The 24,192-nt window shown below is 63.5% G+C and overlaps 1 protein-coding gene across 2 annotated transcripts in view; it reads right to left on the reverse strand.

The window, feature by feature from the left end:
- The window catches only part of Plxnd1 (plexin D1), a 37,264-nt gene that overhangs the window by 9,704 nt on the left and 3,368 nt on the right, over nt 1-24,192 (reverse strand). For both annotated transcript variants that reach the window (XM_042680102.1, XM_042680101.1), the window contains exons 2-19: nt 14,261-14,437; nt 12,426-12,557; nt 12,071-12,171; nt 11,868-11,997; nt 11,099-11,276; nt 10,870-10,978; nt 10,491-10,593; nt 6,778-6,882; nt 4,667-4,756; nt 4,428-4,521; nt 3,662-3,816; nt 2,904-3,055; nt 2,014-2,113; nt 1,789-1,928; nt 1,376-1,543; nt 1,207-1,297; nt 782-1,045; nt 548-697 (exon numbers count right to left, since the gene is read on the reverse strand). In XM_042680102.1, the coding sequence (XP_042536036.1) occupies nt 548-697; nt 782-1,045; nt 1,207-1,297; nt 1,376-1,543; nt 1,789-1,928; nt 2,014-2,113; nt 2,904-3,055; nt 3,662-3,816; nt 4,428-4,521; nt 4,667-4,756; nt 6,778-6,882; nt 10,491-10,593; nt 10,870-10,978; nt 11,099-11,276; nt 11,868-11,997; nt 12,071-12,171; nt 12,426-12,557; nt 14,261-14,437 (2,439 nt within the window). The remainder of the gene's footprint in view (nt 1-547; nt 698-781; nt 1,046-1,206; nt 1,298-1,375; nt 1,544-1,788; nt 1,929-2,013; nt 2,114-2,903; nt 3,056-3,661; nt 3,817-4,427; nt 4,522-4,666; nt 4,757-6,777; nt 6,883-10,490; nt 10,594-10,869; nt 10,979-11,098; nt 11,277-11,867; nt 11,998-12,070; nt 12,172-12,425; nt 12,558-14,260; nt 14,438-24,192) is intronic.

Here is a 24,192-nt window from a genome sequence, read left to right on the forward strand (position 1 = left end):
GGCCCTTGGGTCACCTGACCCCTCTGGGCTTCCTCCTGAGGACCCTGAGCGCATAGTGAGGTGATGCCTGTCTACTGTCATGCCCGGGCCTGGCCCAGACACAGGCTGTGAAGATGCGCTGGCTGGGGGGGGAGGCGGGCGGAGGGCAGCCCACAGGACCCGGCTGCTGTCCTGGAGGACCCGCAGCGCTGCCCTAGGGCTAGGGCCGAGCGAGGGTGGCAGTCGGAGCTGAGGATGGTGCACACGCAGAGAAGGAAGGGAGCTCCCGTTCCGGGGGGGGGAGAGAAGGGCAGGCAAGGCACCATGGCCGGAGCCTCATCGGCTCATTAAGAACCACAGCAGCAGCTTCCGTGGCTGAGGAAGCCCAGGCCCTCATAAGGGTCCAGAGGGCTCCAGTCACAGACCCTGAACGGTAACTCAGTTCCGAGGGACTCAGTTTCCCTGTCTGTCAAATGGGGGTGTGAGGCTCTGCCAACCCAAGCCACTGAAGGGGAAGGTGCTGAGTGAGGCGCACGCGGCCGGACGAGGGCTGCCGCGGTGCACTCACCGTGATGGGCAGCTGCCCCTCGGCCGCACCCAGGGACTCGTTGACAGAGCAGTGGATCACCCTGTCCGAGACGATCTGGATGTCGCAGGCCGCCTGGCCGATCTTGACCAGGTACTCGTGACTCTCGAGCCCCAGACTGTCCTGCTCCTTCTGCAGGCGTGGGGGAGAGCGTCACCAGGGCCGGCGTGGGGCCTGGCCCGCCCCCGGCCCCCGGCCGGAGCCCCCTGCGCTCACGTGGATGACGAGGGTGAGAGGCTCCCCCGGGTGGTGCTTGATCCACCGCTCCCGCTTGGCGGTGGAGAACTGGGGGTTGGGGAGGTAATCCAGCCGGAAGTGGCCGCCCCGCCGTCCCCGGGCCGGGTCCAGCAGCTCCTCCGCCAGGGCCGCCTCGTCCACGTAGGCCTGCCCGTTGATGAAGAAGTCCACGGGCGCCGAGGCGTTGCTCAGGGCCCCCGGCGACGGGCAGGTGATCAGAGTGGCGTTGAGGACCTTGCACAGCTGGTACGGGATGTAGGACAGACCGATGGACATGGAGAAATGGGGGAAGGGTGGGATGAGAAGGAGGAGCAGAGATAGGCAAGGTGCAGCAGGAGGCGGTTCGGTCATTCAGGGCACCGGCTGCCCCAGACCCCACCCCACCTGGGCCCCGTGGCCCTCACCGTGGGCTCGCGGCCGATGTGGTGGACAGCCATGGACACGTTCTGTACCATGTGGAAACGCTCGCCGGCTACGGTGATGGTCCTGCCGCCGCTGCAGGGACAGCAGGACCGTCAGCCCGCCGCGGCCCCGGGGAGCAAGGCCAAGCCTGGGGGGGGGGGGGCGGCTCACCTGACGGGGCTGCGGCGGGGGCTGATGGAGATGATCACGGGGTTCTGCATGTACTGGAAGGTGAGGTTGCCGAGCAGGCAGCCCCGGCGCTCCATGCGCACGCACACGGGCACGGGCACGGGCGCGGCGCCTCCGGGCACCGTGCAGGTAATGCTGCTCTCTGTGCGCCTGCGGGGCAGCGCGTGCATCAGTACAGCCCCTCCGCCCGCCCCGCTGCCACGCCCTCCCGCTCCCACAGAAGCCCGGCAGCGCCTGGACACGACAGCACCGACTTGTGGAGACCGGCCGTGCAGCTGCGCGGCACTGCTCCGTCCTCGCCAGCGCTGTGCAGGCCAGAGGGCTGAGACCAGGGAGGACCTCAGGCCGGCTGACGCTGGCGGTTCCCCACCTTGGGGTGGGGGCCTGGGGCTTACACGAGCTCCACGCAGGGGTCCGTGTCGTTCACCAGGACCTGCAGTTCGGAGCCCACGTGCAGATGGCTCCCTTGGATGGTGATCCTCGTGCCCCCAGCCTGGGGGCCCATGAAGGGCTCCACGGAGTGGACGGTGGGCAGCTGTGGGAGGAGAACAGGCAGCCAGACCTCAGCCAGCTGGAAGGCGAAAGGGGCGGGAGAGAGGAGTAGGTGGACAAGCTCTTACCACGTAGGAGAAGCGCTGTCTCGAGTGGCCCTCCTTGGAGGCGTTCACGCTCACCACCGACGAGAAGGCACCCGGGGCCGGCCCCGTGCGGCACACGATCCTGAGGCGGGCGGGCAGCAGCGCAGTCAGCGTGGGGCGCCACCGCCCCGCACCGCCCTGGCCCCTGGCTTGTAGCTGGGAGACGCACACTGGCACTGCCCGTGTGGACCAGCAAGCAATTCTCAGCGGGCAACAGCTCCCTAAGCTCCCGGGGGCCGTCCTGGGATGGCTAAACTCAGGCAGCACCCAGCCCTTGAGTTTCCACAGTCCAGCAGCTCTAGGTCAGGGGCTGGATCCTGAGGGTCTCGGCTGCCTGAGGCTCTGATCTCCTGCTGTGCAAGTCCAGCTCACCCTGCAGAATCTCCCACACCCCACCAGGGTACCCCCTAAAAACACTCTCAGAGCCGGGCACCGGTGGCTCACGCCTGTCATCCTAGCTACTCAGGAGGCTGAGGTCTAAGGATGGCAGGAACATCTGTGAGACTCTTATCTCCAATGAACCACCAAGAAACCAGGAGTGGCGCTGTGGCTCAAATGGTAGAGCGCTCGCCTTGAGCTGAAGAGCCGAGGGACAGCGCCCAGGCCCAGTTCAAGCCCCACGACCAACAACAACAACCGCCCCCCCCCAAACCCAAAACATTCTGAGTGGCAAATAAGTGTTGCCAAAGCAAAGCTCAGCTACAGAGTTGGGTTGAGGAGCACAGGGACTTCCTGGAGGAGGGGGCACAGAGTGGAAGGGCCTGGGCCGGGCAGGATGCAGGGGTGTGTGTGTGTGGCAACAGGGCACTGGGAGGAGCGGGGAGGGGGAGGACAGAGCTGGGCAGGCGGGACCCGCGCCGGCTGTCACTCACTCCTCTGACACCGTGTATCTGTCAGCCAGCGGCTCACATGCCACGCTGCCAATCCACACGCCGTGAGCCACGTCGCTAAGGCGCCGGCCCAAGTTCCTGCCGCGGATGGTCAGCAGGGTCCCGCCATCCAAGGGGCCACTCAGTGGCTCAATCTGCAGGGACCAAAGGGGCAAGCAGGGTTGGGAGGGTCGGTGGGGGCGGGCTGCGTGGTCACACACATGGGTGGGGGGCTGGCCACCCGATCCTCTGCCCAGACGGGGGTGGGCGCAGCCGCCCATAAGGACACGTGTGTGTGCCTAGGGACGGCCCCTGGGGCTGGGGTACCTCCTAGGGAGTTTCTTGGGAGACACAGAAGTCAGCTCCCAATGGCCAAGTCTAACCGCAGGATCCTGAATCCCAGGTAGAAGCTGATTGGGGGATGGTTGGGCCTCTGACCTAAGCTAAGCCAATCAGAATCCTTTGCTGAGTTGAAAACTCAAAGCAGGGCTGGTGACTTAGTGGAGGCCTCAGTCCTCACTTGCCTGACCACAAGGACCCGTGACACCCGGCCGGGTTTCCCCGGGGCCTGCCCTGCCCCTTTCCTCCTGGCACGCGCCCCCGGCACGTCCAACTCCCTTCCTGATCCGTGCCATCTTCTTCCCACCAACACGGCAGCCCCAGGAGGCAGGCGTCTGCTGGGACCCCGGCCGTGCCCCGTCCACGGCCTTGGGCTGGGTCTCGAGGGGTGTGGGTGGCGAGGGCCAGGCCCTGCGGCTTACCAGGCGGATCTCGGGGGCCGGGCAGGTGCCAGGGGGCGGCTGCAGGGGGCCCCGCGGGCGGCAGCCCTCGCTCCACACACACAGGTGGCCCAGGTCCTCGCGGCCCAGGCACTGGGAACAGTCGGGGCTGCCCACCGCACAGTTGTAGACCTCAACTGAGGAGACACAGGCAGTATGGTTGCAGGGGACGGGCGGGTCTTCGTAGTTCCCAGGGCCTTCTCCTGTCCCTGGTTTGTGTTGACCTCCGTGGGCCTACAGCCTCATTAGGGGCTCCTGTGTGCTGGGAGCTATCAACCAGCACCAGGCCACAGAGGCTCAGAGGAGAAGAAATCTGTTTGAGCACTCACAATGGGGAGCTGTGTGCAGGGGTGAGACAGTTTTGGGGCCTCCCTACTGCCTTCGTGATGGTATACAGAGAGGCCTTGAGATTCCCCCCATACTCAGAAAAGCTCGGGAGAGTTGGCTCAACATATATAAGCCTGGTCATAGTGCCAGCCACCCCTTGGGGATGCCACCTCTGCCAGGGCACTGCTGACAGGCTTGGTGAGCCTCCCTTTGTAAGAGACAGAGGGGTTCAGAGAGGACAAGCAAGATGCCCAACGCCGCACAGCTACTGGGGGCACATCCCGAGCCTCTGCAGGGACGCTGCATGTGCGGGGGAATCGGGGAACAGCGGGGAGGGGCACTTGGGGCTTCATGGTGCCTGAACCAGGCCCGCTTTCCTCTGGCCATGTACATGTGGGGGAGGGGGAGAAGGGGAACCCACCTGTCATGGGGTCAGGGCTGTCCAGAAACTGGGCAGGTCGGCCCTTCAGCTGGAGGCTGAGGACAAACACCTGGCTCTTCTGTGTCGTGTGCAGCTGCAGAAGGAGGAGAAGGTGAGGGCGGGGTGGGGTCTGGTCTGTGGAAGGAGGGGCGCCACACTGGGCTGGGAGGGCTGGGGGTAAGGAAGCATCAGAACCCACAGAGCCGCCCCCCACCCACGGCCAGGCCCTCACCACTCACCACGACTTGGTTGCAACTGACAACTGACTCGTTCACCCACGCGGCCTCGAAGCTCTCCTCCAGCCCGAAGCTGCACTCCAGGGCGGTACCCTGGGGACACAGGGACAGAGGGGGCTGAGAAGAGCCACACTGACTCCTCTCCCCTCCTCTCCCCCTACCTCGTCAGGCCAGCTCCTGGGCTGACCGTGGGGCCCAGTGTGGGGGAGGCAGGGAGGCACAAACACCAGGCCTCGTGCCCTGATGCTGAAGGCTGCCCCTACCCAGAGCCTACAGCTGGGGCCTCTGGCTCAGCCCAGAGGCTCAGCTCCCAGAGACACAGGCCCTCTGGACTTCACTACCCATTCCCGGCTACAGGCTCCAGACACTTGTCCTCCCTCTCCCCGCAATGGCCTCTCCAAGCTGGGCCTCTGCTCCAGCCTATGCCTCCTGGGCAGCTGGCATCTCTTCTGCCATCAACAAGACTAAGGGCAGCCTCGAGCTCCAGCCCTGGCATCTCTGCTCCCAAAGGTGCATGCGTGCATGCATGTGTACGTGTGTGTGTGTGTGTGTGTGTGTAAGTGTAGGGGGGGGGGGCTCTCCTCCCCGCCAGCCCTGTCTCTTCACCCACTGGGGAGAGGCGGGCACTGAGCCCTGGCCTGCAGGCACCATGGACAGCCAAGGGCTCAGCTTCTACCTCACAGCGTCAGAGGTTCAAATCCCTTCACTTCCTAGCTGTGTGACCTCACGCACACCGCCCCCGCTCTCTGAGCCTCACTCTCGGACCTGTGTGATAGGAACGGGCTCCCTCAGCCTGCGGGGCTGCCAGGAAGGCTGGAGAGCGTGCACGTTAGGGGTCTGCACTCTAGGCACCCCGTCCTGCTGGGGTGGGCGTGCGGGTGCTGCTCGCGTGTCTGGGACAGCAGTGGTCAGGGTCCGTTGCTGGGCTGAGCCCCGCTCTCTCCAGAGCGGCATCAGCACTGAGGGAACCAACTCGGGTTCTTCAGAAGTCTGTCACTGGTACAGGGACACTCGGATAACCAAGCAACGCCAGCCTCCCCTTTCTTTCTGGGGTGCCAGCATAGGAGCAGATGCAGGAAAGCGGTAGCTGACAGGTCAAGGGCCATTTTGTCCCAGCCGGGCTGAGCTGCAGCTGGGTGCATGCGCTAGGGCTGCCAGGGTGGAGACTCAGAACACCGCCCCAGGGTCCTAGAAGCAGGGGGTGGCGGGAGGCTGGTGACAGAGGAGAGGAGAGGGGATTTCTGTGGCTGATGACAGCAGAGACCTCCAGTTAACACAGTTAGGATCTGCTAGGGCCAGATCAGGGCTGGGACCTCCAGACCTGGGGCTCTGGGATGCAGGCAGGCGGATCCACCCTTCCCACTCACCCCTGCTCGGTCTCCAGCCTGTGCAGGGCGGAGCCTCTGGTGGAGGGGGAAAGGCAGCCCCACCTTGGCCCTCACAGAACCTTTCTGATGCATCCCAGATGCCTGGCACGTGGCCCCCGCGTGATAATCGTCACGGGCCTCAGTTCCCGTGACAGTGACAGATGCATGTCCCCGGGGCTAGCACCTCTCCAGGGCTCAGCGCTGCTTCCTCCCAGGAGGGACCTGGAGGGCCGTGTCTCCTCCCCAAGTATAGACAAGGCAGCTGGACGCCAGGAGCCCAAGGGCTGGCCTTGCTTTCCTCTGCACACGGGGAACTGGGGACAAAGGCTTCTCCACGGTCCTCCAGGGCAGATGCAGGGGACACGAACCAGCCAGCGGCCTCCACCCGGCGGCCACATCCAGTGTCTCAGGGGGGATGGGACGGGCAGAGCAATGTTTGGAGCTCGTTTCCATGGCCTGTGGTGCCAGCTAGGGGCGGGGCCCATCCTGCCCGGGGACCTGCGGGGTCCCCTGGGGCTGGCCCGTCTCCCTTGGCTGCTGTCCCCTGCTTCCCTCCCCGCCCCACCCCACCCCGCTTCCATGCAGCCCGAGCAGAGCTTTTCCCAAATGGAACCAAAGGTGCAGGGGGGAGGGATGCAGAGCGCATGGGAGCGGGGGAGCCGCTGGACTTCACTGGGGACTGGGGACGGCTGCTGGCCCAGGCGGGCCCCGCTGCCCCACCCCCACCCCAGCTGGGCCTCTACTTACATGGAAGGCGGCAGCACTGGTCACGGGTACCAGGATGTCCCGGGAGCCGCCGGTGGGCACCGGTGCCAGAGACCTGGGCAGGATCTGGGGGCAGTCCTGGGGGCTCTACAGAGAGGCAGGAGATGGGGTCACGGGTCATTTCTGAGGTGCTCCACAGTCCTGGGGTCTCAGGCAGCCTGGCAGTGCCAAAATCCAACCTTCTGTCCACACAGCCTCACCCGACCTTCATGCCTGTCACAGGGTGGGCTTCAGTAGCCCTGCTCGATGGATAGAGAAACTGAGGCACAGAACCCCACCCAGTGGTAGAGCCCTGAGTGATGGCCCTGCTGAGCCTGGAGACCCCAGAGCGGCTGCACACACATCACACTACGGGGCGGACTGTGGTCCAGGGCCCTGCTCTGTCCATGACCGGAGAGAGAGATGAGGGCCAGGCCAGGCCAGGCCAGGAGGAACAGCGAGCCTGCATCCACCTGCCGCCACCCCCGCTGGCCAGCACCAGGACGGGTTGTGGAGGCCGCGCTGAGTCTTTCTCACCAAGCGGCGTCCCTGCTCGGCAGCTCACTGTGCACACCGGCACCGGCACCGGCCCTCTCCCGCAGGATGGGCTTGTTTGAGGGAAGGCCGCTGGCCGGTCAGCTCCGGTCCCCTGCAGAGGCTGGCTGTGCTCCATGCTGCTTGTGCGGAACGCCAGGGGACGTCAGGGCCCACAGCCGTGTTTCTAGTTCGTCTCTGACCGGCTGCCCGCGCCTCGTCAGGGCCGGCATCTCTGTCCTCTGCTTCCCCTACACTGCGGAGGTGGTCCCAGCAGGACAGCCGTGGCGGGGGGGGGGGGGATCCACCCATCTCACAGCTGCAACCCAGGGCTGTGAGCAACACTCTGCGGAGTGAGCCACGGCCACCTGAACTCTACTGTCCACCCCCGTCTGACCTGGCCCCTGGGGCTTCCCCGGCCCCAGGGCCACGGGACCTCAGCCCACCCAGGCCTCGGCCAGCCGCTCAGGTGTGGAGGGGACCCAGAGCAGCGCAGTGAGATGCAATACCAGGCCCCTGCACGCCGGACCAGAGAGGTGGCCGCCCAGCTTCCCAGGCCCCCCGCACACCGGACCAGAGAGGCGACCCCAGGCCCGGTGGGGGGGGGCGGGGGGACCAGGAGCTGGCCTGTGCCGCCGAAGCCATCTTGGCACCTAGAGTGCACGCCAGCCTGCCCAGGGCACCCTTCCAGTGAGGCCGGCAGGCCCCAAGGTATGACTGGAAGCCCCGGATCGGATCCGGCCGTTCCTGAAGGCCCCATCACCCTGCAGCTGGGTCATTAACACCCGGCCTGAAGCCCGTTGGGGCTGGAAAAGGTGACAGGCCTCTCTCGCTGGAAGCTGGGGCAGGTTGGGGCCTTGGCTCAGAAGCTGGGCGCGTTCAGGAGCAGGCGCGCAGGGAAGGGGGGACAGCAGGTGAGCTCCATCTAGGGTAACACCCAGTGGGGGCAGGGACAAACGGTGGGAAGCCCAGGCTGAGCTCTTGGGGCTCACACACGGAAGCATGAGGCCCGGGGTCCCGACCCCCGGAGCAAGGGTGGGTCCTGGGGTCACAGGACCTCAGACCTGCTGCCCCAGACCTGCTCAGCCCACAGCCCCACGGGCTCCTGCCACCAACCCGCCCTTCCTGGGCCCTTGGCTGCTGACGCTGGACCACCCGCACAGACTGGCCCACACCAGCTTCTGACTTGGGCCACCTCTATCTGCTCTCCTGGCTTCCTGTCACGTGGCCCTAGAACACGAAGACAGGGAGCCCACCTTCCCCACCCCGCCCACGGCCCCCCCCACCCCCCGTGCCTCCCCGCTCCTGAGGGGTCTGGGAAAGCAGCCCCTCGGCTGCTGTCTGCTCAGAAGAGCTGGCGCCTCCACAGCTAACTGGCACTTAATCAAATGCCAAATCAAGTATGGGGTCAGAGCTTCACACAGGCCCGGGGCGGAAGCTGCCTCGTCTCCTGCCAGATTAGAATAATCCTCTAAGACAGCCCCACTCGCACCCAACCCCGCTCCAGACTCGGAACGCCAGACTCAGGGAAGAGCAGGCTGAGGGCGGTCAAAAGGCAGCATCTCCCGGAGGGTGAACTCTTAGGTAGTTACCAAAACCCAACCCAGAAGGCCGCTCTCGAAAGACAGCTTCCCTGACCCCTCCATGAAGGGAGGGAAGAGCACAGGCAGAGAACACAGCGGAGCCTTTTATTGAGCACCTTCTATGTGCCATATGGAGCTGAAGCCTAGGGGAGGAACTGTGGATCTCACTCTAGCTCTGAGAGAGATCCCACTTTACAGATGGGAAAATACGCCCCAAGAGGTTCAGCTACAAGTGAAAGCTGAGGCTCAGGGTTTGCGAGCAAGAGGGCTGTACTAAGAGCTCTTCCCAGCACACAGAGGCCCTCGGTGGCGCTGAACTGCTGAGCGGCCGGGTCCCCCGGCCCCCCACGCCCAGGCTTTCTATTGTGTGTGCAGGCCCGGGCTGGGAAGAGGACATGCGATCCAGATGTGATCCCAAACGAGAGCCAGAGTCCCGGCCGGACCCCAGCTCCCCAGACCCGCGCCCCGGGCTGCGGTTTGGCGCCTCCCTGTGGTTTGGCCAAAAGCCTCCGGGGCCTCTCCCAGTGCCGGCACCCGCACCGATGCGCACCTCCGGGCCGCGCGAGGCCGCTGCCCGCTCTGCTCGAAGTAGGCCAGGGGTGAGAGGGGGTCAGGCCCAGAGCCCCGGGGCTTCTCCTCCACCCCTGCTGCTTGGCACCTGCTCCAAAGACAGCATGAGGAGCGTCTGGACAGGACGGGGCGCCTGGCGCAGGACCACTGGCAAGTGGGCGGGGCATCCCTCCCCAGCGTGGAGCCGGAGCTCGGGGACCCACAGCCCTGACGTAACAGACTCTGGGGGCCCAGCCCGGATAGGTCTACCGGAGCTCGTGGCCTTGCACCCCACCCGGCATGCCACCCACCTGGCAGCACCGCGCCACCCCTACGTTACAGAGCTCCAGCTGTCCCTGCCCGAGGTTGGGGAGAGACATATGGCTTTTGTTGTTTCATGGGCGTGCTGGAGATGGAACCCAGGGCCCGCTCGGTGTGAGGCAGCCACAGAGCCGGGCCCAGCCCGCCGTGCGCAGCACCAGTGATGAACGCTGCGCAGCGATCTCATCCCGACACCCTCGGTGGCAGGATGGGAAGTGCCCTGTCCAGCGCCCCGGGTCAGGGTGAAATCCAGCCCTCGGGTACAAGGCACAGGCGCAGCCCCTCACCAGGGACAGCCCAGCACCACCGGCCGCGGGGACACTCCCCCAGCTCCGTGTCTTTGCCAGAGGGATCTGGGTTCAAGGCCCAAGCTCAATAGCTGCCAGGTGGGGGGAATGAAGCAAAGCTCTTGGGGATGGCTGCCCTGCACAGCTAGGGAACCGAAGTACAAAAGGAAAACAAATAGGAGTGGCGGGCCAGACAACAACAGAGTTACAGCTGGAAGAAGAGGGCTACACGTTCACCCCGAATGTCACCGCTACGCTCGGGTGTTGGGGGGGAGCAATCAGAGATGCGGGCGGTGTCCTGGCTACTCGCGAAGCGGAAGCAGTGGGTGGGACCTGCTGTGTGGAGCCGACGTCAGAAGAAACACACACCCTCTCAGCTCTCACCGTTGCACAGAATCCAACAACAGGCAGACGCAGAGGAGGGCACCCCGGGGCAGCTTACCGTGGGGTTGGGTGAGGCCTCGCATCGAGACTGGTTGGAGACACAGGTGTGCTGCTGTGCACACCAGAAGCAGGGCCACGGTGCTGACAGGCAGCTGGTGCAGCTGGAAGATGAAAGGCCGTCAGAATCCCCTCCCCCTCCCAGCTCGCTCTGCCCTGGGATGGGGGGACAGGGGTGGGGGGGGACAGAAGGCCAGTGCCAGCCAAGGGGAGGGTCCTGCCCATCCCCAGAGCTGTTTGTTGGGAAGGTGTGCGAGGGAGAAAAGTGTCTCTGGCTCTGAGGGGCCGATCCGCTGTCAGCACCTTTTCCTCCCAGGTGTGTGCGGGAGACGGAAGGCAGCGCCCAGAGGGTGCAAAGGGACCGGCCCGCCCCGACTCACGCTTCCCGGGGCCGCACGTGTCCAATGCGGCTGCAGTCGTAGATGGTGAAGTTGGCCATGACGATGCTGCGCCCGTTGACCCTCAAGGCCATCTCCACGGTCACGTGATCTGGAATGGATGAGGGGAGGCACATGGGCGAGGAGGTCCCGACGGCCCCAGCTTTGACGTCAGGAGCCCCGCATTCTTCCTCCTGAGCCCCCGCCCCGCGCCCCACCCTATCCCGCTCACCTTGGGCGTCAGGGAAGGGCGGGAAGTGGGCCTGCGGTAGCAGGTTGCAGTAGGCCAGCTGGTGGTCATAGGCGGGGCCCGGAACCCGGGCCACCGTGCGGATGTCCCCTCCATAGTCACAGGCCATCTCCATGCCGCTGAGGCTGGGCAGGCCGCCCGAGATCTGCAGGATCATGCCCTGGGGGCAGAGCGCTCTCAGTGCACTGACCCTTACAGCTAGGCTCCCAGGGCTGAGGACCAACAGGACTCTGCCCTACCCCAGGAGTCCCCGGAGGGAAGTGAACTCAGCCCTGAAGGCTGGGATCTTCTCGGTGCCTCAGGGTCCCTCAGCCAGGACTGTCATTGCCTGCCCTGGTTCTCTTCCTCCTATACTGCTCCAACCGCCCTCCGGCCCTCCGAGAAGGCTGAAGCGTGAACACCGTGAACACCGGCCCTCCCGGTCCCTCAGCCCCTCTCTAAACTCCTCCCTTTTCCTCCACGCCTGTCGTCACCCTGACACTCCTGGCTTCTTCTGGCTCCCCTAGGAGCTTGTCAGTGCTGTCTTGCTCCTGATGCACACCCAGAGTTTACATACGGATGGTCACACTGCCGTGTGAATGGATGAGTGCGTGAACGAATGGAAACCCACCCCAGACTACGCAGGGGGAGGCAAGCTTAGAATCCTGTGGTAGAACATCTTGCGGGAGCGCACAGGGGCACACGCAGCTGCCGGGTGCCCGTTGGCCGCCCCCCTTTCCCCCAGGGGGTGGCGGGCGTGCACAGCGCTCACCGGGTACTCCTGACGCACGTTGATCTCCGCGGGCAGCACGGTCATGGAGGGGCAGCGGCCGGGGCCTTCACTGGCACTGGTCCAGAAATGGGGCTGGCTGGAGTTGGCGCAGTCCTGCTGCAGGGTGCACCTGCGGGTCCGGCACGGTCAGGCCCCGCGGCCCCGGCCACCCTCACCCGCCACGCCCGCCGTCCAGTCCTCACCGCGTCTCCAGAGCGCACCAGCCGCAGTAGGCGTCGGCAGCGCCCACGCAGTCCCGGCAGGTGGTGTGCGCCTCGCACACCGCGACCTTCACCCGGGCCATCTGCAGGCACAGGAAAGGCCCGCTGAGCGGCGCCAGCCTGCCCACCCCGCCCAGGAGGCCGGGCAGCATGGCCAAGGCTGAAACAAGCTGGGGAAACCGAGGCTGGAGCTCTGGTAGAGCCACGGGAGAGACGAGGCCTGGCCGGTGATCATACACAGGGCGGGGAAGGGCAGTGCCGCCGGTGGCAGAGAAATGGCACTGTGCAAATGCCAGGCTCAGCTTATCCCGGGCACTGTGTGGCTGGGGCCCCTTACCTGGTGTGAGGTCATGAGGTAAAGGTAGCCAGGGTCTGTGGGGTCAAACTGCATGACGTGATGCACGGGTTCCCCGTAGGCCACGGTCAGCACGCGGCTGCTCACCACATGCATGGTCTCGTTCAGGTTCACCTGCAGAGCACTGTGGTCAGGCCAGACAGCCGGCTGCCTGCCAGGGGAGGGGGGCGGGGAGGGGGGCAGACTGGGACGGGGGGGGTCTCGGACACCCCTCCTGCTCCCGCCTTCCACAGGCACAGCGGGGAGCCCAGAGGCACCCGCACATCCTTTCTCCACCATGAATCCCTCACCCCCACTCTTCTCCAGCTCCTCTCTGTGAATATAGGCCAGTGGTACAGTTTCCAGAACCTTCTCAGGGAGACTTTTTGGCATCATGGCTAAGAGCAAGGGCTTGAGTTTGCATTGGGGTTTGGCACTTATAAGCTACACAGGTGCACGCAGCACCCGGCGCGGTGTGCGCTTCCTCTCTGAGCCTCGGTTTCCCCAGCTGAGGAGGCAAGGATGGCCACCCCCCCCCCCCCCCGGACCACGAACTCCCGGGTGAGAGGACGCAGAGCCACACGGAGCCGCGTCTGGGCCATGGCGGAGGGACGGGACAAGTGTCACAACACGAAGCCATCTCAGGGCCAATGCAACAAATCCAGGCCTGTCAGACCCAGAGCCCAGAGCCCAAGGCCGAGGCTGGGGGCCAAAGGCCCAAGAAGGAAAGGAGCCCAGGCTCCGGGCACCCGGACACTCCAAGAGCAGAGACCCCTCTGTGTGTCCCCTGAGGACTGACAGCGCCCGGCGGAGTCTCGTCACGTTCTGTCCCTTTTTATCTGGCCCAACACGCTGTCTGGTCACGGCCCTGCTAGGCCCTGAGCTGGGACCAGGGTAGGACCAGTGCTCTAGGGAGCTCACAGGCCGGGCCCTGAGTGTCCTGAGCCCCGGCCTCCTTCAGAGGTCTTCAGGGGCTCCCTGAGGCTTATGAAAGCAACTCATGGAGACATCTGAGGCCTCTTCAGGAGCTGCCCCACCTCAGGCGTGGGGGTGGGAAACCAACAGGGCAACACCCCCTGGCCTCCCCGGGAGGAGCTGGAACCAGCAGGTGCCTCATAATGGCCTGCCACAGGCAGTGGGGGAGGGGGAGGCACTGTCCCCAGGTCACACGGCGGGCACGGCACCCTCTGCACCCGACACACAGTGGCCACCCGCTTTTCACCACTGAGGAGCTCACAGGCTCCGGGCCAGCTCCGAGACCCCTCCATGCGTCCCCTGAGGACCGGCCTGCCCTGCCCAGGCGTCTGCTGGGCAGCTGAGAAGATCAGATTAGCAGCTCTGAGTCAATTAGGCCCAGGGCCTGGTGCACGGGTGGGGATGGCCCAGCGGCCAACGCTGCCCACCGCGAGTGGTTAGCAGACCTGCCTTGGAGTGGGAAACGGGGTTCAACCTTCCTCTCGAGCTCCAGGACACACAGGCACAGAGACTGGGGTGGTGGCCAGCAGAGGTGGACGGAGACGGGATTGAGGACCCTCAGTCACAGCTTATAGCCCTTAACAGATGGGAAACTGAGGCCCCGGAGGAAAATGCACATTTGCTAGACAGTGGCAGAGCAGAAACATGGTGGCAGGCTGGGGCTGGAGATGCAGGCGAGAGGCCTTGCCGAGCCCTGCGTCTCCGTGCCTGGACGGGCCTCCCGCTGCCACGGGCCTCCCGCTGCCACGGGCCACGGTGGAGCAGCAGATGCGGCAAGGCTGGAAACTGTCAAGCGTGGTGTGCACGGGACCAGAGGCGGCCGGGCAGCCGCATGCAGACCGCTCCCGCCCCGCCTCGCCTACCTTGAGGAGCCTCCCGTTGGCAGTGCCCAGGAAGACCACCGTGTAGTTGTTGATGCTGGCCACGGCCACGGCCGTGAGCCCCGGTGCCCGGAACACGGGCGAGGCCTTCAGGGGCTGCAGGATGGACAGCGGGTGCTGCAGGTGGGCGGCACCGCAGTCGAGCTGCTCCGACAGCAACTGGAGAGAAACGGCAGGTCAGACCTAGGCTCTAGAACTTTCTCCGGCTCCCTGCCTGTGCAGCTGGCCGCATCTCAGGCCTCTGCTGGGGGGGGGGGGGGGGGGTCTTGCTCCCGCTTGGCATCCCCAGCTCTGAGCTAAGGCTCCAGTACCAGTAGGGCCCATCCCCACCGCAGGCTGTGCCCTGGCCTCTGCTCAGGTCCCGGGGCCACAGGGCAGGGGGCTGGAGGAGGGCATGGCATGAGGGCGGCCAAGAGCTGGCAAGGGACTGGTGGCCTGACCCTGAAGAGGCCGGGGTGGCACAGGGGCCCGTGCCTGTGGTCCCAGCTGCTTGGAAGGTCAATGCAGGAGGATCGTCTGAACATGGAAGTTTGAACCCAGACCGGGTTGTGCAGGGAGAGCCACACACATTGGCCACACATAAGCAGGCAGGCAGAGGAGGCAGGTAGCCTCAGCTTACCAGCTGGCACCAAATGATGCCTCCAGCCTTAGCACCACCCATCAGCCCTGGCTGGCTCCGCTCCTCTCGCCAGGCCCGCCTCTCCCCCGCCCCCAGCCAGGCTTCCTGGAGCCCCTCCATCCTCCCCAGGCACAGGGGCGTACCCCCACACCTGCCCTCATCGCAGGTGGGCAAGCCCAGGGCAGCCCAGCGTCACCTCCGCCCAGTGTGGCCAAGGCTCCTCCCACGCAAACCGACCCCTCGGAGGGGGGGCCAGGCAACTGCAGGGGACCCTGCCACTGCTGCCTTGCCCCTGTCCAGGGGCCTGAACAGGGCCCTCAGAGCTGCAGAGAAGGGGCTCAGGGAAACCCTAAGGCTGCACAGAGCTCCGGACTTCCCCTCTGGGCATGCCGTGCATGGAGCCACTGGTGCCAAGCGCACACAGGTGCCCGGATAGTCTTCATAAAGGGGTGAACAGGGGTGTCCCTGGGCGGGGACCTAGCCCAAAGATTAGAGGGTGTCTGGTCTTCCCAGAGTGGGCCAAGGGAAGGCTGGGGCCAGTCCCTGCCGGCCCCCAGCCTCGGTTTTGACTGTAAAACGGCACATGGACAGCGCGGCCCTCTGGGGCCTGAGACCCTCGCTCTGCGGTGACTGCTAATCTCCTGACTATAAACCAGCTCTGGGGCCCGAGCACAGCTCAGGGGTTAGGGCCTGTGCTCAGCACACACCGGGCACTGAGTTCTGTCATTGCCACCAAATCAACCAACCAACCAACCAACCAACCAATCAATCAGTAAATACAAAAGTTGGGGGCAAAGCATGCCCACTTCCACTTGGACCTCAGCGCCCAAAGCAGGCCTTCAGGCGGCCATCTTCCTGTTCAGACAGCGCCCAGCCCCTCACAGTCCGGGCCCAGGTTTGTTCCCCATATTTCCCACTTCTGAACATAGCTGCCACATGAATGCTTAAAAACTTCCAGTAGGTTCCAGAACATGTGGAATAAATCCTGAATCTCAGCCCGCGCTGGCCTGCTCTGGCCATCCTGTCTTCTTCCCACCCTAGCCGCTCTTCTGACCCTCAGTCGGCACAAGCCGGTCCACCTTGGGGCCTTGGCCCTTGCTCTTCCCTGTGGTTACCCAGCACCTCCCTCCCCCCATCTGTGGAGACATGCTTAACCCCGAGAGTCCCGGAAACTGTCTACAGAGGCTGTGTTTTGTCCCTAAGCACGGAACATCAGTTCCATGTTCAGTGCGGCTCTGCAGAGTCTGGTTTTAGTTCTCATTGGTGCATTCCGCAAACCTGAAGAGATGCACCTGTGACGGCTTATTTTCTAAATCAGATGAACAATAACTAATCACAAGATAAAACAAGCAGGGCAGGTAGGGCACACCTATAGTCCCAGCCACCAGGGAGGGAGAGGCAGGAGGATGGCCAATCCCAGGCCAGCCCTGGAGAAGCTACAGGATCCCAGAGCAAAACAAAATTTAGGAAGTCCACCACTGGTGGCTCAGGTCTACCGTCCTACCCAGGAGCCTAATGTGGAAGACTGTGGTTTGAAGCCAGGCTGGGCAGAGAACAGAGACTGCTTCTCCCAAATAACCAGCAAAACAATAACAAACAAACAAAACGGGAAGATCAAATGGTAGAGCCTGAGCCCGAGCAGGCAAGAGGCTGCGTTCAACCCGGCACCTGACAGTCCCTGCCGCCCGCACACCACACAGCTGCTCTTCTTTAAACGGCGTTGGGGATCCTCAGTTAACTCTTGTGAAGAACGCCGCCATCTCACTCACCGCCGCACTGGGGCTCTCTGGTGTGGCTGAATCCACTCCGCCACACGCCTGCCTGCTCTTCGGTGAATGACGGTGGTAATGTGAGTGACTCCAACCCAGCATGGTGGCCCAGGGACACTGAATCTGATGACCAGGACTGGGTGGGCAGCACATACTGCGTGGAAACGCAGGACACAACTCACGGGAGGAGGGACAACATGAGGTTTCATCCTAACAGCAAGCAACTTAAAACCTCTGAATTGTTTGCTTCTAGAATCTCCTATTTAATATTCGGGGACCTTAGCTGACCAAGGGCAAATGAAATGGTGGAAAGAGAAGCCACAGATGACGGGGAGGGGGGACCCCAGGACAGGACTGGCTCCTTCTCCTTTGCTGGAAGCCAGCGGTGGCCGGCCGGGAGGTGGGCGCTGGGCCAGCAGAAGGGGCGCCCGCAGGCAGAGAGAGGGCGGGGCTCAGCTGCCCAAGGCAAGGAACGCGTTTCCTGCAAGTTATATAACTTCGCTCCACTGAATATGGATTACTTGCGTCACTAAATAATAAGTTGTTTTTAAATTAAAACTGCAAACTGTGGAGGGGATGGGCTCTGGGAGGAGAGATCTGGGGGCCCTGGATAGCATTTGGGGGTTTCCTGCTCTGAACCTCCTCGGGAGGCCCAGTGCAGCCAGGGTGGGGGTCCTGGGACCGGCCAGGCCGCGCGGCTGGGGGGGGGGGGTTGTTGGGGGGGGAGTGTGATTTGCGGCCGAGCAGCGGGGGAGGGGCCGGGAATGCTCTCGCTGCTGTTCTAGCTGCAGCCCTGACGTTCACAGCCATTAATTCTGTGCCGAAGGAATTTTCTAAAAAGCCTTTCCCCCAACTTTTTTTTTTCCTTATCCTAAAAATAAAACCTAAAAAAAAAATAATAATAAATTAGAGGAGAGAGAGCCGTCATCTGTGCTGGGGGCTGTAAAGCCGATTGACTGGGCGGAAGCTGGGTGACTGGACCCCAGGCCCAGGCAATGGGGAAATGCCCCCCCCCCCTGCTGCCAGTAGGAGCTGTTGGCCCAGGAAGGGGACACGGCCCAGACCTGGGGACGGCAGCCATCCCGAGTGCCCAGGACACTTGCTCTCCCATGGGGTCGCACTCAGAGTCCTTTCCCAGCACCTCCTTCCACACCGCATGGGACAGCAGAGACCTCGGGCCAGTCCCCCCCCCACAGCCCAGCCCCTCAGGTCCCCAAGGGTGCGCTGGTCCCCCCCCACACACAGCCTGGCACCTGGCACCCACTGTCTCGGGTCTGGCGCTCTAGACCTTCTGACAGGACCTGCCAACGGGAGCCTGCAGCCCGGCCTCCCTCCCCCTGCCCTGCTCCAGCCCCTCTAGATCCAATTCCCCAAACACTCCCTGCACCTCTGCAAACATTCCCACCCCCTCCCCCAGACCGCTGAGCCGCAAGCACTTCCCAGTCAGCTCCCCACGGCTGCTCCAGGTGTGCCCTGAGGCAAGTTTGTAATCGGCTTCCCAGATGTGGCCAAAACAAACCCACCCAAACCCAAACTAACCCCTCCCCCCCCCCACTCGCTGGGCTGGCCACCACTTCCACATTGATCCCGGTATAGGGTACATGAGTTTCTCCAGGGAGAAAATGTGCTCTGGGGAAAACGCTTATTAAATTTTGACTAAAATGTGAATGACTTCCTAAAATGCTTCCTTCCTGAGCAGAGTGACAGTAATCTAACTGTGCCCGGTATTAGGGAATTCAGGGGAGGTGTGGGTTGACGGGTTGCCTACTGTGTGTAGGATCAAAGGAGAGGCAGGCTCTCAGACCTGGACAGCAACGGGCAGCTAGTTTTGGTTCCCCTATGAGCCTCAGTTTACCTCTCTAAAATCGGACAACCAGTGTTCACCGATCCCAGCTCCCTTCTGAGGGCAGGCTGGTCTCTCCCCATCACGCTGGCCGCCTCCTGGGGGTCAGCTCAGCTCTGCCCACTCGACCACTAAATCCCTGACATGGCAATTTTACTACCAACTGGGATTGCACTGGTTCCCTCCCGCCCCCACCCCCCCGGAAGCCAGCTGGAGGGGAAAGTGCGGGTACCCGGGCCTCACATCCTGCCTGCAGACCCCCTGCCCCAGGTCCCAGCGCGTCTGCAGGTGGCATTCACGGGAAGGCACCAGGCAGCGTGCAAGAGCCACGGTTCTGTACCAAGCCGGTGCCCAGGGGCTCTGGGCAGAGCCACCAAGCGGAGCTGGTGTGCATTTCATTTTTGGTGGCTCCTTGACACCACGAGCTTGGCATGAAAGGCAACTTGGGACCCTGGAGGCCCCGGTAGAGTGAATGGGAAGTAATGCTCCAGTGCGGGCCTCTGTTTGGACCAATGGGCCGAGGTAATGTAAGAGGCTGGCGATGGGGCGGGGGAGGGGAGCAGGAACTGTCTGTACTGTCTTTGCAATTTTCCTGCAAATCGAAAATTATCTCGAAATAAAGCGATTACTTTAAAAAAAAAAAAAAAAGAGCTGCGTGTGTGGAGCGCGCCGGGAGTTCAAGGCCACCCTGTGCTACACCGCAAAGCTGTCAGACAAAAACCAGGGAAACACAAATCCTGAAAGCCGACCTTGCTGCTCCCATAAACCTGGGCCTGGCTCCGGGGCCCCAAGGCCTGGCTCAGGGTGACCCTGGCCCCCACGGCCTGAGTCCCGCCACATGGGGCCTTGTCTCCTTCATGCAGGGAGACGTAGGGACAAGGACAGGGAGCAGGTGGAGCTGGGCAGGACACACAAGTGGTCAGATGGATACAACGGGGCGATTCCGGCAAAGCCAGTCTAGGAGAAAGGACTCTGGACCCGAGGGACGGTGGTGCCCTGGCAGGGCCCGCCCTCCGGGCATCAACTGTCCACTTTGCCCCCCTCGCTCCACCCTCTTAGGGCCCAGGGCAACGTGTCCAAGGTGGTCACATGCAGCCAACCTCCACACCCCGGCTCTGAGCCCCAGCCTGAGGGTAAACTGAGGCATGGGACAAGCCAGACATCGGCTGTGTGCCGACCCTGCGAAGGGGGCATGGACTTGGCTCTGGCGAGCACCCCCAGCGGAGGGAGGAAATGGGTCCCAGTCAACATGGGAGCTGCCCGTCCCCTCCAAGGATGACAAGACACTTCTGCAGAGGGCCGGCACCGCACAGAGGGCCAGCGGCCCCCTCAAACACACAGCACAGCCGTTCCCTACCTGGCCCCAAACTACCTAGACCTGACAGATAAACAGAAAAAGGGAAAAGAACACAGCACTTCTGTAGATCCTTCCAGAACTTCAGGGAGGTCCCCCTGGAGGAAGGGGAGGGGGGTCTCAGTCCCAGGGTCCTGAGTTGACAGACAGCTGGACACCCTGGGGAGCAGCCAGCCCCACCGGGCTTCCCCAGGAAGCAGTAAGGAATGGAAGCTGGGAGGGGAGGGGGGTAGGTCTCCTCAGGGGGGCCCTCCATGGTCAGATCCACACACGGCTCCTGGAAACTCAGTACAGGGAAGGTCCGGCTAGAAAGCTAGAGAAACTGAGGCCCACCGAAGCGCAGCTACTCCTAGAGAAGGCCACCCCAAACAGGCCAGCAGGAGAGGGGGAGGGGCCTCGCGGGAAGGTGATGGACAGCCGCCAACCCCAATCAGGGCAGTGGCCTTTTCTCAAGGCCACGCCCCACCCCCTGATATTTACTGATCACAGCCAAAGTGGAAAGTGCAGAGCCCGTCCCAGGGGGCCTGCGGCCTCTAATGCAGCTGCGGGCTCCCGGCTGCCTCCTCTTCTGCTGAGATTTATCTATCGGGTTCCAGGGCAGGGACTGTGGCCAGGCACAGGGGCATCCAGGGCGGAGACGGAAGGGCCGCGCGGGCCTCTGCTGGCCAGGCCTGGGCCGGGCTTGGACGGCCTGTTTGGTGGGGCTTTTGTTGAGAGAGAAAAACAAAAAACAAAAAGCGAAAGGCTATGCTCTAGGTAACTGGGATCAACTCCACGAGGCTGGGCTTAAGGGACTCTGGGGGCCTGTCTCCATCGGGGGGCAGCAAGCTGGTTTCCATGGCAATGCCCACGTGGTTGTCAGCACTGGAAGTACCCCCCCCACACACACACACCCAGTCACCTGGTCCAGCCACAGCCAGGCCCCCTCCAGCACCTGTGGGCATTCACAGGGACGTGGGCAGCAGCCTCCCCCCCCCACTGACTACGGGACCCCCAAGCCCTGTCCAAGCCCTCACCCCCTCCCTGCGGGACCCCCAGGCTCAGCCTCTTCCCCACGCTGTGGCAGTGTACCACTCCAATGTCCCCATCTCCCGGACACCTGGACACTTTAGTCCAACGTGGCACCAGGGACAATGTCACCAACCGTTCCTAGGCCCCAGTGGACAGGGACGGGGGTGACTCACCTCTTTGGGGGGCTGCCATATCACAGGGCCAGGCCCCTTCTCTTCTCCCACCCCTCCAGAGACCCCCAGAAGCCCAAATGACACCTGCTGGCCGGTGTTCAGATGACAGGTGCAGGCTTGGTGACTGCCTGGCTCCACTCCCTGTCCACGGTGTGGCCCGGCCAGTGCGGGCACAGACACAAGCCTTCCTTCACGCAACGCCAGCAGCCAGGCAAGCGCTACCTGCTACAGCGGAGGCCGAGACACTGAGGCCTAGACCTGGAGGGGCCATCTCCCTGGGGATCAGGGTCCTCTTCCCAGACACACCAGCTCTGGGCTCATTGCACATGTCCTTCCCGGTGCAGAGGGAAGGGCGTGGGCAGGGCAGGCCCAGGGAGGGGACGGGGGGGGGGGGTGTCTTTTAGGGGTTGCGGCCTGCCGGCAGGCAGAAAGCCCAGCAACTTCTGTTCAGGTGGCCACAGATGCCACCTCTGCTATCCCTCTCAGCACCCACCAGAGCCAGGTACGACTTGACACTTCTGAGAGGAGCTCAGCCCTCGGGCAGCCACAGCCCCTGCTGCCCCTGCGGCTGGACCTGTGCAGCCGCGGCAGAGGATCTGCCATCCTGTAGCACCGGGCCTCCTCAGGCCCCCAGGGAGATACCGTCACAGACAAGCCACCAAATAACCGCATCCCAGCCCCAGGGGGCCTGCAGCTCCAGGGCTGACGATGGAGCAGGGGCAGGAGCAGGAGCAGGAGCAGGCTGCAAGCCCCCAGACTCCACAGCCAGCCACCAGTGTGCCGTCCTATAACCCCAGTGACAGCTGTGCGGCCCAGGGTGAGTCCCTTCTCTCCAAGCCTGGTTTTCTCTCAGTGTGTGTACTGTCCTTTAGCTTTTTCACCCAAGACTGGTGCTCTACCCCTTGGGCCGCAATTCCCTTTCTGGCATTTTGGTCTTTCACCGGACACACAGACTTTCCTGTCCTGACGGGCTCTGAACCGGAGTCCTCACATCTCAGCCTCCCGAGTAGCTAGGATGACGGGTGTGAGCCATCTTTAAACTGGGGTGATAGCGATGTCTGCCTGACAGATGGTGAGCGGCGCGCGCTGGTGTAGAGGGGTGTTCTCAGAGTCAGGGCGGAGCACGTGGCCAGCACATATTGAAGGCTTGGGTTCAATCCCCAGCGAGTGAGTGCACACACGTGCGCACACACACACACACATACACACACACACACACACAATGCGTGCTCTCCCTCTCCCTCTCAGACATCACCCTCTCCTTACCACACCCCTCCACCTCGCCCCACCCCTGCTCCCTTCACAGTGGGCTTCGATCTCTCCTCCAGCGCCTGACCTCCCTCCTCTGGGCACCCATCTGTTCGGCACACCTAGCACCATTCTCAGATGGCTCCCCTCTCTCTCCTGCCTGCACCTGCCATTTCCTGGACCCTGTGAGATTTGTATCTACCCACGTCCTTGGAGAAGGCGCTGGCTCTTGTCTAGCATGAGGAAGCAAGGGGCTCAGAGAGGGCAAATGACTGGCGCTGAGTCACACAGTGGGCTCAGGATGGGCGCTGACGCCCTCACCCCACGTGCCCGGGAGCTCTGTCTGCCTCTCTGCCGGCCCTCCTCCCTAAATCTTGCCGAGGGTCCCTGCCGGCGCCTTGGCTCTAGGCGCTCACTCCCAGCCCCTGCTGCACAGAAAGCCCAGCTTGGCAACGCTCTCCTCCACCCTCAGCCGATGCAGAAAATACCTTCCTGGCACGTGCACCCACCCACCGCGTGCCAGCCTGAAGCTGCCTCCGGCTTCTTCTACCTTTACTATAAAAAGACACCTTGAGAGCGCAGCCCGGCACCCGCCTGTCCTGTGTCTTGTGATTTAAACATGAAGGTGATGGTCACTCAAAGGCTGGGTCGGGGAGGAGAGGCTCTCAGTCTCGGCTGACCCCACTTTGCTGGGTGGACCCTCGGCCTCGGTTTCCCCATTGGCATGCTCTCCTGTCGAACAGACTGTGATCTGAGGAAAGAGATCCAAGCCCCATGAGGGGGGGCGGAGGGGAGGGTAACTGCTTTCCTTCTCTGAGACAGAGTCTGTGTAGCCCAGGCTGGCCTTGAACCTGCTCTCTTCCCGTCTGGGCACAAGGCAAATTTCTTGCCTTGATTTCTCTTCCAAAATATCCCAGCAAGCCCCAGCCAAGTGTGCTATCATAACCAGGGGCAAAGTTAGGGTCCTCCCAGCACCTCTGGCTCTGATGCTCTGGGCGGTACCCCCACCCCGGCAGCACAGCGGCACGCAATCATTTCCTGCCTACCGGGGTGTGAAGCCGGACCCTCGGGGGCCAGCCCACGGGAGGCTCCGCAGCAGGGGCAGCTCTGGAGACCCCCGCGGGGCAGAGGCAGGAGCCGCAGGTGCCGTTTCCAGGGGCCTGGCAGCGACACCTCACTCACAGGACCACACGGAGAGACGGGTCCTGCTCCACGGCCATCCCACGAACTCCCAGACACACCCACCCCGTCCCCTAGAGGCGCCAGCCTCTCTCCTCTCCCCCCATCCTGTCCTCTGGGTCTCGGTGGCCCTCGTGTCCCTCCAGACCTCCACCCCAGCTCAGACCAGCCCGCCACAGGCCGTCTCCATAGCCACATCCCCCGTCTGGCTGAGCACAAAGCAAGCTCAAGAGATCTTTGCGAACGAAGAGAAGGAAGAGGGGCTCTGCCACCGCCGTCCCTCCTCCTCCCCAGCCTCCCTCCCACGTGCCTTCTAAAAGGATCTCCAGCCGCCCCAGCCACTGGCACAGGAGTCTGCAGCGCGCCACAGGTGTGCTGCCCCCTCCCGTTCCCAGGAGGTCTCCTTGCTGCCCACGCTGGACGGATCACAGTGCTCCCACAGACTCCTCCGCGCCTCCCCACGGCTGGGAGGCTGTGCTGACCCACTCCCCCCAGCATGCTGCCCCCCCCGTGGGTCCTCCAGCTTCTCTCTGCAGGCCTCTGCCCGGTGCCCCCGCTGCACGGGATGCTGCCCCCTGGTCCTCAACTTCCCCAGCTTCCTCCTGCTCCTCCGCGGCTTCCCCAGCCCCTTCGCGGCACCTCTCATGACCCTGCGGGCCACGGGCCGGGCTTCGGGTCACTGTACCAGCCAGAGTCGCAGGAACCTGAGGCACAGGGG

The sequence above is a fragment of the Dipodomys spectabilis genome, unplaced genomic scaffold (assembly GCF_019054845.1).
Source record: "Dipodomys spectabilis isolate Male_0828 unplaced genomic scaffold, ASM1905484v1 ptg000054l, whole genome shotgun sequence".
NCBI classification, from domain to species: Eukaryota; Metazoa; Chordata; class Mammalia; order Rodentia; family Heteromyidae; genus Dipodomys; species Dipodomys spectabilis.